The sequence below is a fragment of the Rutilus rutilus genome, assembly GCF_951802725.1.
Source record: "Rutilus rutilus genome assembly, chromosome: 15".
Taxonomy (NCBI): domain Eukaryota; kingdom Metazoa; phylum Chordata; class Actinopteri; order Cypriniformes; family Leuciscidae; genus Rutilus; species Rutilus rutilus.
The window spans coordinates 9,038,392-9,056,503 of record NC_140220.1 but is presented as its reverse complement, the minus strand read 5'-3'; the positions used below and the strand labels follow the sequence as shown (position 1 = coordinate 9,056,503).

At 38.5% G+C, this 18,112-nt stretch overlaps 1 protein-coding gene across 1 annotated transcript in view; it reads right to left on the bottom strand.

Moving 5' to 3' along the window:
- Positions 1-9,551: 9,551 nt before the first annotated feature.
- The window catches only part of nkain2 (sodium/potassium transporting ATPase interacting 2), a gene marked incomplete at its 3' end in the record, with an annotated part of 169,568 nt that continues 161,007 nt past the window's right edge, over positions 9,552-18,112 (bottom strand). The window contains exon 7 of the mRNA XM_084432703.1: positions 9,552-14,594. Within this exon, the coding sequence (XP_084288829.1) occupies positions 14,585-14,594 (10 nt within the window). The remainder of the gene's footprint in view (positions 14,595-18,112) is intronic.

Genomic DNA, 18,112 nt, shown 5'->3' with positions numbered 1-18,112 from the left:
CCTTGTTTATAAATATTAATAAATCCTTCAGCATAGTATGATTAATAAATTAACAGCTGGGAATTATGCTACTTTTGTTTAGGCTCAACTAGGTGAAAACTATTGTATAACCTATTAAATGCGTCACAATAAGACTGCAGGAAACGTTTGAACCTTCTTAATCTCATCAAATTATTCTTGATCTTAATAATTACCACTTTGAATGGTTTACTACGTGTTAATACAATTTTGTACTTTTTATATTTTGATTAGTGGATATTATTTTCTATATCTGACTGTATGACAAGCCGTTTTGACTTTTTTTCATTCCCAGGATATGAATTCTTGATATCAACAATTAGATTTTCACTAGTTAAAATGCTAGATTTTATTAGTAGGCTAACAATGCAAATTTGTATATCAGGAATTACATTTCCACTTGCCTAGTACAAATGTTAATTCTTGATATCATATCAACAATGACGTCATCACTCGCAGAAATATGAATTCATGATATCAAGAATTACATTTCTTTTTTGATATCAATAATAACTTTGTTACTAGTAAAAATATAAATTCATGATATAAAGAACATTTTTTACTAATTGAAATATTCATTCTTAACATCTGTTAATGTATTTCAACATGTTACATTTGTTATTTCTGATATCAGTAATTAGGAGAGTAATTTCAGATATCTAAAATGGCTTTCATAATAACAATCACATTCATCACAATCACATTCACACTAGAGGGAGGTAGAGCGTAAGGTATAGGCTAAACGAATCTCAATTTGCAAGCTGGTTCTGCTTTGGTGCTTCACAGGATAAGAATGCCAGAAAAAGAATAAGGAAATGCTGAGTGTGATGTTTCTTTGGAAAAGTAAAAGGTAAATTAACCCAGTAATAGGTCACAGTGGGCATGTTGTACAATACATGCTGAATCATCATTCTGCCCCACCTTGTTGATCTCCTTTAGGATAAAGAGGCCCCTGGGTCCCTGATGATATTTGCACATTCACAGCATCTTTAAGCCTTGCAAGCTCAGAAATGAAAGCTTTACACTTCATCCATAAGCAAAAAAGAATATCAAGTAGCTGCAATTGCTAATGATGTTAATAATACAAGATATTGTGTGTATCATAACTTATGCACCATGTTATGAATTTTAATTTAATTGTATCGATTGATATGCATTAGTAAGCAATGCTTATATATTTCTTTGCATTATGCAAACACATCAAAACACAAGATGGCCATTCTTTCAAAAAGTGCAACTGTTTCCCAAGATGGCTTCTTAAACGGAGCATGTTAGTCAAATCCTAGTCACTGTCATGTGGCAATGTATAAAAGCGTGACACAAACCCGTCATTAATTAATAAATCAAAATCACGGGTATTAGTCATGCTTAAACGTCCGTCTGTTAGGAGGATTATTTTTAAAATTCTAAGGAGTGACCATCTGTTATTATCTGTGATGAATCAAAGAGGGGTCAGAATGTCACAGAACGCATTCAAGCACGCATCACACATTCAAAGCAACCGAATCCTGCTCTACACGGAGGCTCGTTTCAGTTGATGAAGCAGAGAGCCCCTCCCTGCCTCTTCCTTGAGTCATCTATATTCATATTTACTGCCATTTTAGTGCCTATGTGGATATAAAAAGGTGGATACAAAGATTGCCTGTGAAATACATGCCATCACAATGCCAGGTGCTTCTGGGTGGTTGCCAGGGTGTTGCTATGCAGAAGGTGATTTGACTGTTTTTTTTTAGCATGCTGCTTTGTAGTTGCTAGGGTTGTTGCTATGCGGGTTGTTTGCTGTCCTATATCTCTATGATATTCTTTTTTGTGTGTGTGCTAATTTTTCATCTGCCAAGCAAAATGTTATGTCCGATCTACAAAAACAATAGGACCTCTTTTCAACAAGCTGCGCAATTTTAGGTTTAATTCATGTCTGTAGATCCTTTAGAAGTGTTGCTTCAAAGTTTAGGAACAACTCCCAAGCAATATTAGCAGTAATAGGCCTGATAGTGATTCTTGCATTATTATTAGCAAGCACCACTAATTGTTACTATAATAATTAAAACTACGCAGGATAACAGTTTAAAAAACAAACAAAAAAACAAAGGAAACCAAAATGTTGTTAATGAGAAAGTGCCCCAAAAACACTTTTATAAATCTACAATTTATGGAACTGTCGGGACGGTTTCGCGGGAATATTACATTATTTGCATACGTACCTTAGTCTCCCGTGCTTGTCACGTGGTGCGTAGAATAGTATGAAGCTAAAAATGACAATGGATGGATCATTCCAGTTGTGAAACAAAGAAACTGTTATTTTTGTGTCTATATGCTTTAAGCCGAAGCACAACCAAAACAATCTGTCTCACTAAGCATTACGCACAAATTTGTGCGTGAAATCTGCGTACAAACGTTTTCAGGAACAAACCATGATTCACCAAAAACTTTGGTAGTAAAATTTATTCTAAATTTAAAAAAAATTTTTAGGAACAACTGAAACCACACATAGCCTACGCAAAAAGCTATTTCTCTGTGCGGCCTTATAGGCTAATCTTGTTAAGAAGTTATATTTAATCAACACGACTATAATTATTTTAATGTTTATATTAGTTTATATTTATATTAATTTATATTAGTTTTATATAAAATTATATAATGAAAAAAATAATAATACAATTTAATTTAATCTGAAAACTGCAGTCCGTAGCTTTTTGGGGTTAAAAATGATCAAAAATAATTTTTTGAGCAAGTACATAACCAGCCAGTGTTCAAAACTATCTGCTTGCCTTAGCTCGATTCTAAATGGTAAGCTTGTAATAATGTTTTTAATTCCAGTGGTACTGGAGGATTTCCGCGGGATATTCGAGCGTGTCTTTGCGTCATTACGTCACATCTGTACACATAAAGAAGGTGTCTCGGCTAGTAGGCTATGTTGCGTGTTGGAGGTGGAGATGTATAGCCTTTTCTCGCAGCACTTGATATAATTATACTTGATGGCGGATCCAGAAAGATTCAAACGACAATCACCAGGAGATTCACCCGCTGTAAAACGCAAAAGACTTCGGACTTCGGAGAAAAAAAGAGACTGCAACAGGGCCCATGCGAAAACAAGGATAAATATCGGAAGGGCATTAAATGTAGTCACGCAATGCTGATGTTGTTAAAATGAACAATTTGAGAACAAAGTATCATTTGCACGGTTTGACGTGATATGATAAGCGATCGTTAGTTTTAATCGGCGCGATTTACTGCAATGCTTTTTTCCCCTTAGTTGGGCAGAACAAAAATGGATGTTACTTACTTGTTCAGACGACATTTTCCGGTGAAAATTCTTATGTTGGTCATACTTCCAAAAAGTAGAATCTGTGATTCCGAATGACAGGATCCACACCGGCGCGGTGACAGACATCCGCACATTCTCCTCAAAACATTGGATTCATCCGCGCTGTGCCGTGCCGAGGCACAACCCACGTACAGTTGATAATTCTGCGAATAACTGCAATTGCAGATTTCGAACAGAGATGGCGACAAAGAGGAAAAACTGCGGACTGCAGCTTTAAATATACACAAATCCGCCGCGAACTCTATGGGCGCCGCCATCTTGCCTGCCGCCATTACTGCGTGCCTGCGTGACACTTGCCGGTGCCCTCTAATGACATTTCAATGAAAGCGGATCCTGCTCATGAAAGAAAATGTCTGGTGAAAGGGAACATTGGGTAGATGATGTCAGGCAGTGGCCAAAACTTACCGATAAAGGTAATTTATTGACAACATAATGTATTAATGTAAAAATGCGTCAGCCAAATGTAATGTAATGTAATTAAGACGTGTATTTATTGATGACAACAATAAAACCGAACGCTGTCATTACTAGCGGTGTTGCTAATATGTTCACAAGCTTCACAAGTTGCAAATAACTATTAGCCACGACCAGTTGTAGCAATAAAATACATGTTCTTGCAGGTATTCAAGATTATTTTATTAATCATCTGGCATGCGATGAGCTTCAGAACCTAAACGACAGGGCATTGATTGAAGGTCAGAATTACATGAGCTCCGGATGGATTGGCCAGATACTGCATACCATCGCAGATGAGCTCATCACATTAAGGCTGCGAATGCGATGTCAAGATTGCAATGCTGGAATATGTCGTGTGCTTGCGTGCGTGCGTGTGTGCGTGTGAGAGAGAGAGGCGTGGGCGCGATCGAACAGTGGAAACATAAAAACATACTCCATCATTCCAGTTACACAGCAACAAGATATTGCTAGCAAACTTAGCTAGCGCTGTTTCACTGTATGTTACACCCACTGCATGCAATCTGTGGCATTAACAGATTGAACAGTCAGAGCAAAACTTATCACAGTATTCTTGTTTGGCTTGAAGCCATCTCGGTTTATGTGTTTCATCCACTTTTGACGCACATCTTGGTCCTCCGCTCGACCAGGAACTCTGTGTAATCCGTATGGCCGTAAACATGGGCAGTCAATGTGCAACAAAGGTTCGTGAATTTCACAAATGGTTTTATTCCAGGCCTGTAGTTTTGTGCTGTTGTTAAAACAGCCAACCACACAACACGCTCTTCCCGGCATCACTGGACAGCATACGTACTAAAAAAAACTAAATAAAAATAACATTTCGTACAGCTAACATCTGCTACAGCCGCCTACGGGACCAATGGCTAATGGCGGCGCTGCTTTACTTCCGTGTTTCGCAGGATTTGTGTATATTTCATCATGTAGCCTACATAGCCTACGTGAAAGAGCTTCAGGCGTGAGGTTTCTCTGAATAATGCAGATATAGCCATTAGCCGGCTAATAAGAGGACAGTAAGCTGGGTCTGTATAAAAGGTGTTTATTGTGTTTGAACTGGTTTTGAGAATAACACACCTGGCTTACGGCTTTGCACGAGTGAGCGGCATATGTTTGCCGAGAGTGACGAAAGGCTGTAAAGAAAAAAATGTGCGGAAAGCCATAATATGGAGATGGTTTGGCCATGTTTTATGCAAAAGACTAACCTCGTGTACGCGGCCGCTTATACTCCAAATTTACTAACATTAGAACGAGATTAAAGGTGCAGTATGTAACTTTTTGACAATGCTACAACCAGTTATTTTACTTGTGCGTTCCATGTCGGGATGTCTGTTTTTGTTCCGGTCTGTGTGATCCCGCCCACTGCTAATTTACCCAATAGTATTTCGACACCCCAGGTTGCCAGTTATCGGAACACACGGTGTATTGCAACCATGGATGCCAGCAAACAAACTAGATCAGAGATCAAAGATTCTACCCGACCTAAAAAAGCCTCGGCATCCATCTAAAAATCTCTAAAAACGGGAGCAGGGCTTGACATTAACACCCGCCAACCCGCCAACCCGCCAAATGCGGGTGGATTTTTGCTTGTAACATAGTCACTCCAACTAGCCACTTTGGCGGGTTGAATAATTGTAGTCTTTTCAAAAGGCATCTGAAATAAGTGTTACACTACGACACTACAACTCCCATGAGTATTAGGGCTGTCAACGAATATTCTAAATTCGAATATATATTCGAATAGTTTTAAAAAACAGAATTTTGAAGGTGAAAATGAATATTCGAACAGACGCGAGGCTGTCTGCTTTGCGAGTGGGCGTGCTGCCTGAAGGGTCAGGGACAGGTAACAGGAAGAAGCGTTAACGTTAAACAGAAACATTACTAAAGTGTAGGCTACTGTACTGACTGAATAGATAATGCATGAATAAGGTAGGTTAGATACAGCAGTTCACTGCAGGCTTCCACTGGTTTGATTATTTACCGTTTCATGTCAAGGAAAAGTTCCAGAGCGTTCAATGTCGGTTCTACACTCACCTAAAGGATTATTAGGAACACCATACTAATACTGTGTTTGACCCCCTTTCGCCTTCAGAACTGCCTTAATTCTACGTGGCATTGATTCAACAAGGTGCTGAAAGCATTCTTTAGAAATGTTGGCCCATATTGATAGGATAGCATCTTGCAGTTGATGGAGATTTGTGGGATGCACATCCAGGGCACGAAGCTCCCGTTCCACCACATCCCAAAGATGCTCTATTGGGTTGAGATCTGGTGACTGTGGGGGCCATTTTAGTACAGTGACCTCATTGTCATGTTCAAGAAACCAATTTGAAATGATTCAAGCTTTGTGACATGGTGCATTATCCTGCTGGAAGTAGCCATCAGAGGATGGGTACATGGTGGTCATAAAGGGATGGACATGGTCAGAAACAATGCTCAGGTAGGCCGTGGCATTTAAACGATGCCCAATTGGCACTAAGGGGCCTAAAGTGTGCCAAGAAAACATCCCCCACACCATTACACCACCACCACCAGCCTGCACAGTGGTAACAAGGCATGATGGATCCATGTTCTCATTCTGTTTACGCCAAATTCTGACTCTACCATCTGAATGTCTCAACAGACATCGAGACTCATCAGACCAGGCAACATTTTTCCAGTCTTCAACTGTCCAATTTTGGTGAGCTCGTGCAAATTGTAGCCTCTTTTTCCTATTTGTAGTGGAGATGAGTGGTACCCGGTGGGGTCTTCTGCTGTTGTAGCCCATCCGCCTCAAGGTTGTGCGTGTTGTGGCTTCATAAATGCTTTGCTGCATACCTCGGTTGTAACGAATGGTTATTTCAGTCAAAGTTGCTCTTCTATCAGCTTGAATCAGTCGGCCCATTCTCCTCTGACCTCTAGCATCAACAAGGCATTTTCGCCCACAGGACTGCCGCATACTGGATGTTTTTCCCTTTTCACACCATTCTTTGTAAACCCTAGAAATGGTTGTGCGTGAAAATCCCAGTAACTGAGCAGATTGTGAAATACTCAGACCGGCCCGTCTGGCACCAACAACCATGCCACGCTCAAAATTGCTTAAATTACCTTTCTTTCCCATTCTGACATTCAGTTTGGAGTTCAGGAGATTGTCTTGACCAGGACCACACCCCTAAATGCATTGAAGCAACTGCCATGTGATTGGTTTATTAGATAATTGCATTAATGAGAAATTGAACAGGTGTTCCTAATAATCCTTTAGGTGAGTGTATATACTGTAAAACTTCAATTAATGTTAATAATATTTGTTTCAATCACTGAATGAAGCCTGCTATATAAGAGTCGCGACCTTAAATTGCTTGCACAAAACTCTTGATCAGCACTCAACATTTGCTTTGTTGTTGTTCATTTAAACCGTTATGCGCAGAGAGCGTGACGCCTCATTCCAGACGCGCGTAAACGCGTCTTTACATTGGCTTAACATTGAAATCACTCGCGCCAGACGCTCTATTCGCATTTGGTGTGAACGCAGCATGAGGGTGAGGGCGAGAGAGAGAAAGAGTGCCTGCGAGTGCGAGTGAGTGAGCGAGCGAGAGTGAGGTCTGCGGTCTTGGCCATTAGTTGATTTACTTGTTTTTGTGTAGGTAATACGTTGTCAAATATGTTTCAACTTAAATAAACTACCTATACAAGTAGTTATGTCTCTTTGTATTAATTTGTCCTGTTATTGACGTAATGCGCGTCATTGACAAAATGCGCAACCAGATGTTGAATCGTTCAAATATAGGCTATGTGTTTTTTTTAGAGGGAATATTTTTTAATCAATTTTGACAGCCCTAATGAGCATTACATGCACACAGTGTTGCCTTGCGCTTGCGCGCTAGTGACCGACAACACAGAAACGAAGAGACAGCTAGCTACCCTGCTGGAGTTATGTCGTATGCCGGTGGAGCTATGTGGCGAAATATAATACATAATACATGGTTTTATTTAAAAAAAGGAGCTTTACACACAACCTTATCAGAGCTAATGATAATGACCTGTATTGTTATATATTTACTGTATGTAGTCTTGATTTGGGTGTGTACAGTGGTTTTACATTTAAAAGGGTTGTAAATCTAGTTCAAGTAAATTTTAGCACGCCTTAGTCAACTTTTATCAGGTAATTTCACAACAACAAAAATGTGGCTAGTAAAAATGCTGTGTGGCTAGTAACTTTGGAAAACCACTAGCCACATTGGCTAGTGAGCAAAAAAGTTAATGTCAAGCCCTGAACGGGAGCATATTAAAACACGGATAAATCAACTCATCAACTTACAAGTGTGTATCTCCTCGCCTTCCATTGTCAATCGCACTCGCTCCTGTTGCTTGTCCTCAATTTGGAAACCTGCGTGAACGTTGAGTCTGAGGAGGAAGGGGCGGGGGAAACAGCTCTCTCAAATATTTTGAATTTGAACTGCGGTGCACTCCTATTTCACACCGCTTGCTGTCAATCTTACATACTGCACCTTTAAGAACAAATTCATGTGCGTACCTGCGTTGCGGATATTTTTTGTGAGAATTTCTCCTGTGCGCACAATTTCGAAAAAAATATATAGTGAATGAGACCAAATGTTATTCCGCAAAACACATGCAGTTTTTTTTTTTTTTTTACCGCTAGAGGGCCAAAACTTACATATTGCAGCTTTGATGATCAAATCATAAGGGAAAACTTCAGAAGCCAAAGCAATTAGATGATTCAGTCCTATAAGTCGTCATAGCTCCCATCAATGATGTAAAATATTATGCATCATTATAATGATTCAACTACTTATGGGGTCTGTGGCACAAAGCCCAGACTCAGTGTTTGATGGACAGGTATAAAATGGTAAGGTAATGGGAGGGAAAGCTTATGCCATCAAAAAGTGCAGGGAACAGCTTCAGTGTCAGCAGCATTCTTTGGCAAAATCAGGTCTTTCATCCCTATATATCACCTCCTTCCACAGCACAACCTTTCTCTTCTCTTTAAAACACCATACAGTCTTTGTAAAGAATGGAACGTGGAGATAATTGATTCCCGTTTTGCGCGGTGGGTTTTCCGCACATCATCAATAGCTCTAAACGTTGCGCTTTGCAGATTACGACGTGACCTCCACGTGCAGCTCAAAGCGCAGTACACATACAGTATCTCAGTCATTTCAATTGATCCCCTCCCTTATTCCTTTAGATTTCTTCACTGGGTATCTGCTGAAGTGGGAACAAAGTGCTCCAACAAAGCCATATTTTTGTTCTCCCTTTTTTTATTCCAAGAAAGGTTTCACTTTCTTAACTAGATGCATTTATTCCAAAATCAGCTTGCAGACTCTCAATTACATTCAAAAGCCCCTTTGAAAAGATTTACCGTAGCTCAGGTAACGGCATCACTGATTAGGTGTGTGTGTGTGTGTATATGCGATCTTTAATCACTTGCTTCCCACTGGGCAATTACACAGCACATGACTGTAAAACAAACAAACGCAGCCTGTTAGCCGTAAGCATTTACACAAGAACAAAAGGCTGTGTGCAGAAGGAACATGCACATCACTGCTGATATTCAGGGCTTGTGGTGTATGATTGACAGCGGTTCCTTTTTAAGTGGAAGACAGTCATCATTGACAATGTCAAAGCTACAGTCTGTTGCTAGGCGCTGTCGCTATGTGCTGTATGACATGTTACTATACTTAGACATTACATAATAAAGCAAAGAAGTAAAGTAAAAGAGAATAGAAGCAAAATAAAGAGTCGTTAACACAGTCTGGTTTTATTTACAGTCATTTTTTAAAAGAAACAGAAATAGAAAAGGCCTATCTAATCAAAACTCAGCACTGAATCCAATGAAAACAACCTGGAAAACTGTTTAAAGCATCTAGTGTCATTTGTTTTAGAATATCTTAATGGACCATTTAATTAACGAGAATGGTTGAGCTACTCTTACACAGTATATCGTCAAATGAAAGCTATATTTCTGAATTTGTTCAAACCACTTCACAAAGTATTTAAACTAGTTTCTAAATCCATATTTTTTTATTTACAGTTTTGGTTAGAGCATTGTCGTTGTGACATCACATACACTCCTGGGTAGAAGCATCATGCAAGATTTTTTGGAGCATATTCATTTTCATTCAGGTTTCTTTCAGCTCAATAATTATGATAGTCAAATTTGATATTTAGCATTGTCAAGTCTTGTTTTACATGATGCAGGGTAAATCTCACATACGTTTAGACTGTGAACCAGAACATTTTTTCTTTTATTTGCTTTAACTTTGCCCTGTTTATTCATTATAATATAGTCTAATCAAGCACCATGTTGAATCAGGATGTATTTACATATGTCTTAAAAGTCACTCAGCTGCCAGACTGATGCAAGATGCTAATCTTTAAGTAGTTTAGGCAATCACGAACCTCCAAACATCAAAAGTTATAAGGGCGAATCTCTTGAAAACATGTCCAGGTCACATTTCACCCCAAAATCCCCCAAAATAAAATAAAAAATGCTACTAAAACACTTAATTATATATAGATGTATACATTATTACTCCAGTTTTCAGTGTGACACGATCCCTCAGAAATCATTCTAATATGCTGATTTATTATCGTGCTGTTTACATTTTTTTCCCCCAGGATTCTTTGATGAACAAAAAGTTAAAAAAGAACAGCATTTATTTAAAGGAACACTATGTAGCTTTTCAACCTTCATAATATATTTCCAAGACCCTTGTGATGGTACATCGACTTACAATAGGTTGAATGACACGTCTGCCATAGCCTGATGGGGTCTGTATCGCTTTTACTGGCACTGCGTAACTTCGGGGTTCGGGTAGTAACCCGAGCACAAAAAGAACGACAAAATTCGACTGCTTTACGGCATACGTCACTTCCCCCACCACTTCCTCAAATTTGGACGTGAGCGTTTATATACTGTCTATGGATGTGAGAGGCCAACCAGCGTTTGTTTTCGGCTTTCGTGCGTATGTTTTTTGTCATGGGGGCTGTTTACACCTGGCCACTTCATGCGTTTTCTCAGATCGGATAGCTATCCGATCGTGAAAAGACCAGGTGTAAATGCCCTCCAAAACGCATTCAAGACGGAGTTGAATCCGATCGCTCAAACCACTTCAGGAGGAGGTCTGAGACGCATTCCAGACGAAACTGGACAAGTGTAAATGCATCTGGTTGTTGAAACCACATATGTAAATTGTACTCCTCCCAAAAATGCAAAAAAAAAAACGTGTGAGAGCGTGTTATAGGCAATATGTTATTGCCAGATATGACGACGCTACTGGAACACGCATCACCGCAGCTGAGCATCGATTCATCAAGCCAACATGCAAACTATCGCAAATCAAAGTGAAAGTAAGTCGCAGACGCTTAACACACAATCATCATCATTAAAAGTAAAGAAACGAAATGATCTTACCAGGGCTGTTGCTGCTCTCTCTTATTGCGGTCTTTGATTTAGAAATTTTAGCTGATGATCAATAAAATGCAGCTCATATCTGTTGCTTTCGGTGACGTGCACTCCATTAAATCTGCATATAGCGCGAGAATTGAAGATCGGATTTAAATCCGTTTCGCAAAAACACATTTATGTGACCAGGTGTAAATGGAATCGTTTTGATAAATCAGATAGCTATCCGATCTGAGAAAACGCATGAAGTGGCCAGTAAATATATCTCTTATTTGTAAACTTGTTTGCATTCTATGTTGTATGTTGTTGCGCTTGCTTGTAGTAGCCTATGTCATTTTTTTTTACATGCTGTTCATTCATCCATTGCTGATAATTAGACCAGTCCAATAATTTCCACATATGTCTAGCTAGCTTTCGATTATCAGAGCTGTTAACAGACTTACAAACTCTCGTTTCTCTTACGTGTTTTTTGCGTTATGTTTTATCGCCTAGCTTGCCTCACGAACTAGTTAGCCAGCTGAACTCAGGTGTTGTGAGGTGTATTTATCACGTAGTCCTGAGGGATATCAGACGACGCTGTTGACGTTGATTCTTGCGATTATCATGAGAACAGTTTTCAATATCTCACATAAATATCAGGACATAAATAAGCCTAACGTAGAGGTTGTAAATAAACGAGCACAATTTGCAAACTATTATGATAAATTGCAATAATCATGTCTTCGGAGTCTATGTGTGCCTGTTCCATGCCCGACGCAGGTACCGGTGTACAGGGTGGGAGGTAGGGGGGTGGAGGGGTATTTACGACAGTGCAAGTATTCCACAGCGACTCTAGGGGTCGCTGTTTGACAAAAACACAATTTCTCCACAGTGTGCCTTTAAAATAGAAATCTTTTGTTACAATACTCGTTCAAAAGTTTAGGTTCAGTCATTTTTTTCTTTCTTTTTTCTTTTTTAAAAGAAATTAATACTTTTGTTCAGCAAGGATGTGTTAAATTGATAAAAAGTGATTGTAAATATTTATGGACTAAATGCTGTTCTTTTTCATTTTTAATTCATCAATGAATCCTGAAACAAGTATCAAATCAGCATATAAGAATGATTTTTGAAGGATCATGTGACACTGACGACTGGAGTAATGGCCGATGAAAATTCAGCTTTGCATCACAGAAATAATTATATTTTAGAGTATATTAAAATAGAAAACCATTATTTTAAATTGTAATAATATTTCACAATATTGCCTCGATGAGCATAAGAGACTTCTTTTAAAAACATAAAAAATAGTAATGTTTCCAAACTTTTGACGGTACTATTACCGTAATAATCTTTCTGCATTACAGTAATGTAATAAATAATATTATACTTTATGATAAATATTAATACAAACAAAATAAAATCTAGTTTTTTATACAGCAAAATATATTCTCTCTATATTTTGATTTTGGGGATGAAATATAACCTAAATATATACGTTTCTGAAAGGTTTTGTGAGATATACCCATACAGGTTTCCTTTCCTAATGTCATCATTCTTATTGAATCGCATTACCCATTCATACGTCACTCCATATTGAGTCGGATGCACAAAGACTACGGGGAATTATTTGCCAGTGAGTTCTGGAGAGTGGTGCGGCTAAAATGTCTTTATTAATTATCAAAGCCACTTAGCTTTGCCAGTGCAGTTCACAAGGGGTTTGATTAAACACAGTTCAGTCAGACCCTCTGTTTATGTACAGCCGTTCTGGGTGAGAGCAGATTGCCATTTATTGGAATGTTCACAGGATGTCATTTTAGGCACTTTCTCTACACCAAACCACAGATATATGTCAACCCCACACAGTTACTAGAATCAGTTCAAGGGAAAAGATAATATACAGTGGAGAAATACATATTTCATCATCCATTATCTGTTAAGGAAGGGGAAAATGCGTTATTCAGCTGTGTTTGGCATGGTAGTTTGACCGAAATGAAGACATTTCACGCTTTCACGCATCATACAAGGGCTACAATATGTGCAGTATTTTAGGCGATTGAAAGTGCAGCACAAAAAGAAACTCGTTCCTTGATATTCATTCAGGAAGCAGGTTACAAAAGAAGCCATACAGCGCAGCTGAATCCAGGGGAAACCTCTCACTTAAAAGTTGGGGAACAATTGCGGTAAGAAATTATTTAGAGACTCCATATTCTTGGGTTCCTGCTACTACACAAAACAAAAACGTTTTAACCCCAAGTAGACTCCTTCCACACACCTCCTCGTACATCACATCACTAGAAATACTGCATCTCTACCCCTATCCCCCCTCAATATGTACAAGTATATCGAAAAAGAAAGGCCCACTTACACGGCATAACAAATTATTAGTCTACTAGAAAAGAGTGAACACTGGCACACATGTTAAAAAAGGCTTAAAATAGAAAGAAGTTACAATTGGTTTTCTATCCGTTATCTTGTTAACAAGACTCAACACCGTCTTAAAAAACAACAATATTCACAAGTAACCTTTCGGAGTAAGGACAGTCGCTCTAGGCCAACTGTAACCCCTTCCGAGGTCGGCCTATGTCTAGCTGAAAGATATTAAATACGCAACAGATTTGAACACCTCATGCAAACAAATACGGCTGAATCCAATGGTGACGTCGAACCGATAAACTCATAGTTTTTTTTTTTAGGACTGTCTTTAACTCCAAAAAATAAATAAAAAATGAATCTCTTAGCAGCTACTGATTTGTTTTTGTTGTTTTTTTCTTAACTGTTCTTGGCACTTTCAAGACGAGTACATCCAGGAGAGAGAAGAAAAACTACTTGGGTTGCAATTAAACACTGAAGGTAATCCCAATGCTTGGAATAACCCTTTGTAAACAACCGGAATAATGACTCTCCACTCCATTTACCATTTGAAGGACTGTAGGACTAGATAACTAATATCATACTGACTGGTTAATGAACATTCTTTAAGGATGGATGGATGGATGGATTCCGTGAAAGTCAGTCGGACACACTGACACTATATCCGTTCGGTCCATTGCACGATTCCAAGTCTTTCTTATTGCAGATCTGTCCGCAGACATCGATGCGATCTGTTCCTCTGTTTTGCACTGCTAATGGCCGAGAGAGAGAGAGAGAGAGAGAGACGAGAGTCTGCTGAGGGGTTTCGGCCACACGAGGGCTCTCTCGAGCTCTGGAGGAGGAAGGGCTGGGCGTAGACAAAGAAAATCCACTCGGTTGCTCGAGTCTTTGAGGTTAAAGCGTCGGTTCCGTGTTCCTCCGACAGTCCGTAAGACACTATCATGTTAAGACATTTACGTAGAAAGACAAGTTCAAACATCAGTTCATCGTTTTGACTGGGTGATAAGGCAGTTATCCTTTTACTTTGACCTGTGAGAGAAGAAAACAAGTGTTAAAGACTGTTCTAAACAGCATAAGAAATAATGAGATACAACATCAGATTGACTGCTTGATTAAGGTCAGCTGGGTGAAACAAAGCATTTTTGTGCATATAAAAAATATTTGGGCACTTAAACAACATTAAACATTTAAGAATGACACTGCATTAGCTAACAAAAAAATCAAACCAAAAGGCATTGCTATTAACAAAACACAGCACATGATTTTGAGTGGCAATTTCATTGTACAGTTTGTGTTTAGCTTATGGTCCCGGGTTCAAAATCAAATCCCATCGTATGATTTTTTTTGAGAACTGAACAGAACTGAATTTGACAGAAAATTATCATTATGCATTCATTTTGGACCATCTTTGATATTTTTGATATTTTGAGTGTATGAGTTGCAGATGAATCTGACCAGATTTCGACATGAATGGGTGATTTCTGCCACAGCGTATTAGACAAACACTTCTTCATACACAAAATGTGTGCAACTTCATTTATTAATCAATACATTTGAAATATAATATTTTTTTGGAAAAGTGCTCCCTCAGTTAGAATGGGAATGATGCCTCTGAACACAATCACATCAATACAAAACACTAGATACAGTGTTAAATAAAGACAACAAATTGACACTCTCAGGTTGTCAAATGTTAGTGGAAGATGTGATGTGTATATGTGGTTATACCTCGAGCATAATTTGTTTGCAGATGACACTTAATTTTATACTTTGAATCTAAGGCAGTGAAATTCATACATTAAAGTGCCCCTTTTATGCTTTTTCGGATATTACCTTTCATGTTGTGTGTAATATCAAAGATCAAAGTGTTATTGTCTCCTAAAAGAAAGAACCAATTCTGAATTGAATGAAATGAGTTGTCTTACTTCCTGCAAAAACCTATGTAGGTTTCGTTTGTAACAAATTTGCATAATGCCGACCTATGTTCTTCATTGGAAGGAGGAGAGAGACGAATCCTTTATTGAACCGTTTCAGACACTGTGAGAAAATAGGTGAACCTGCAGTGTATATTATGAGAAAAGTAAAGGGTTTTTTGACCATGGATTCATCTAAACCTATTGTAGGAGACCTTCAAAACAAAATGAGGCACCTTTAAAATAGCATAATAGGTTAGATCTGTATGTTTAAGTCTCCAAGCCACTGTAGGCCTATTTGTGGTTTTTTTTTTTTTTTTTGCATTGTGAGTTCAATTCTTTTCTCTCATGTCGTCCTGCCCTTCTAACTAATTATTAGCTGTGACCTTTTCCACTTTTTATTATTCTATTCTTCTCCACACTGCATCTCAAAATGCACTAAAAAACAACACACACGCACATGCTTTCACAGGAGCACGCGTAGAAAAACCTCCTCCCCGAAATATCAAAATATGCCATCTGCTTATGGATGGACCTGCCATTCAAAGCACTCCAATGAATTATGGAAAAGTGAGAGTCTGACATTTACAAAGGCAAGAGACTCATGACGTGACAGAATGATTTAGTCAGCCGGCCATGTAATAAATACAAAACATTGGCTGAAAGTGAATATTCAGTGCATTTTCAACAAGACACTTTCACCAAATAACACTAGGGAAGCACCCGTGGGTACAGAGGGGGTGCGGCTCTTTAAGAGAATAATTAATTTTCTCTGTAGTCTTTCTCTGGATTCTGTGTAATCCTCATTAATCCCAATTTTACAGCATCTGTTCCCAGAAGACGAGGACGGAGTTGCACCCATCACTGATCTAAGCCCATGTAATTGCACCTTTCTGCAATATACACTGGTGGCGGAAAATGAAAATGCATGAAATAATGAAGCAGCACCCAAAAATATTTCATAATAACAATTAATTTCACTGATAATAATAACAAATGTATTCCGCTGATCAATTACTTTAGTAACACTTAACCATAAAGTTTTATTCATTAACATTATTTAATGCATTAACATGAACAGTTATTTTAAATTGCAATAATATTTCACAATATTACAGTTTTTACTGTATTTTTGATCAAATAAATGAGGCCTTGGTGATTTCTTTCCAAAAAATCTTTTGTACAATATGTGGATATAACGTGTTATCGTAACATGATTTTTCTGAATTATTTCTTCACAAGCTTCCACAAGGGAAACCTTAATGCGAATTCTCTAGGGACAAACTATAAGTCTGTATTATTGGTAAATCAACTCTGTCTCTTGCCATTCAAATCCATATGGGGTCTCGTTTCTGATCGCATATCACTGGCAGGATTCCATTCAGCTTTTTTCCCTGTGTCTAGACTGTGGCGCTGGGCAGCTCAGCTGAGCCCTTCCTTCCCTGGAGGATGGCGGGGAATGTTCCGGCTGGTATTTTGCCGTCAGTGTCACTTGTGTTCCAAAACTAGTGACAGGCACATTTGGACCCCCGCCATATGTTTTCACATCAGTTGGGCTGATGTCACCCACAGGCCAAAGATGACTTTAGATGATGCCATAGGGTGAACTAAAGTTGAAGTTTACATATATATTATTTCAGGTAAGGTTTATTTTATTTCAAGTTACAAATATGGTTTTAAGGGCTGTTAACACGACACCGTTTTCAATTAAAAATGTTTAAAAAAAGTATGCATGTGTTCTGTTCATTTAGGCGGCCTGAAAACGCAAGCTCTTGAAATCAGGTTTTTGAAACCGATACCGTTATTGCCTCCATGTAAACTACAAAAATGCTAAATTTGTGAAAACTAATGTGCTAAAAAAAAAGAAAAAAAAAAGAGCATTCGTATTACGTGTTCAGTCTATAGACCTTATGCACCAGAGAAACGAGGGCGCCGCCATCTTTAGAATATTGTCTTTTAACTTCCGTTTTTGCGGTCGCTCTGTATATCTCTATGGCGCTGCTGTCCAGGAGTAATTAGCTTTTGAAGTGGATTTACTTAATGTAAAGTTAACGAAAGTTATCATGAGGATTGTAATGTTTAAAGCAGATGACTTAACAAATGTCAGTAGACCGGGAAGATTTTAAACCGAGCCGTTCATTAATATACACGCAGAATCGCTGTGAAAATACAGACCGGAAGTCAAAAGACAGCGAGCGCAGCGCTGAAAAGGGGCGGGGCTACATAAGGTCTATAGGCGTGTAGTGTTTCTTTATAAAGTGACATCGCCATCTACTGGCCTGGCAGCAGAATACAGCCATTTTAGTCGTTTTCTTGGATCCTTGTGAACGGGATTGTTTTGACAACGTTGTCACCTGTATGCGGAAAAAATGCGTTTCCATTTTTAGTACATTGCTGTCGTGTAAACATACCCTTAAGTTTTAGTTAACTATAACCTTGGCTAAAGATGAAGGGTCTCATCTCAAATCTTAAATACACCCCCATCTTCCATTAATTGGACATACGGATAGTCACGCCAAAAACTCACGTCATTGGTTGTTCCAGTATTGCTATGCTGGCTGGTTTAATGGCTTACTTATAGCTTTCTATATCCACATTAAATACATTTACTTTCTTTAAGAGGATTTTTTTTTT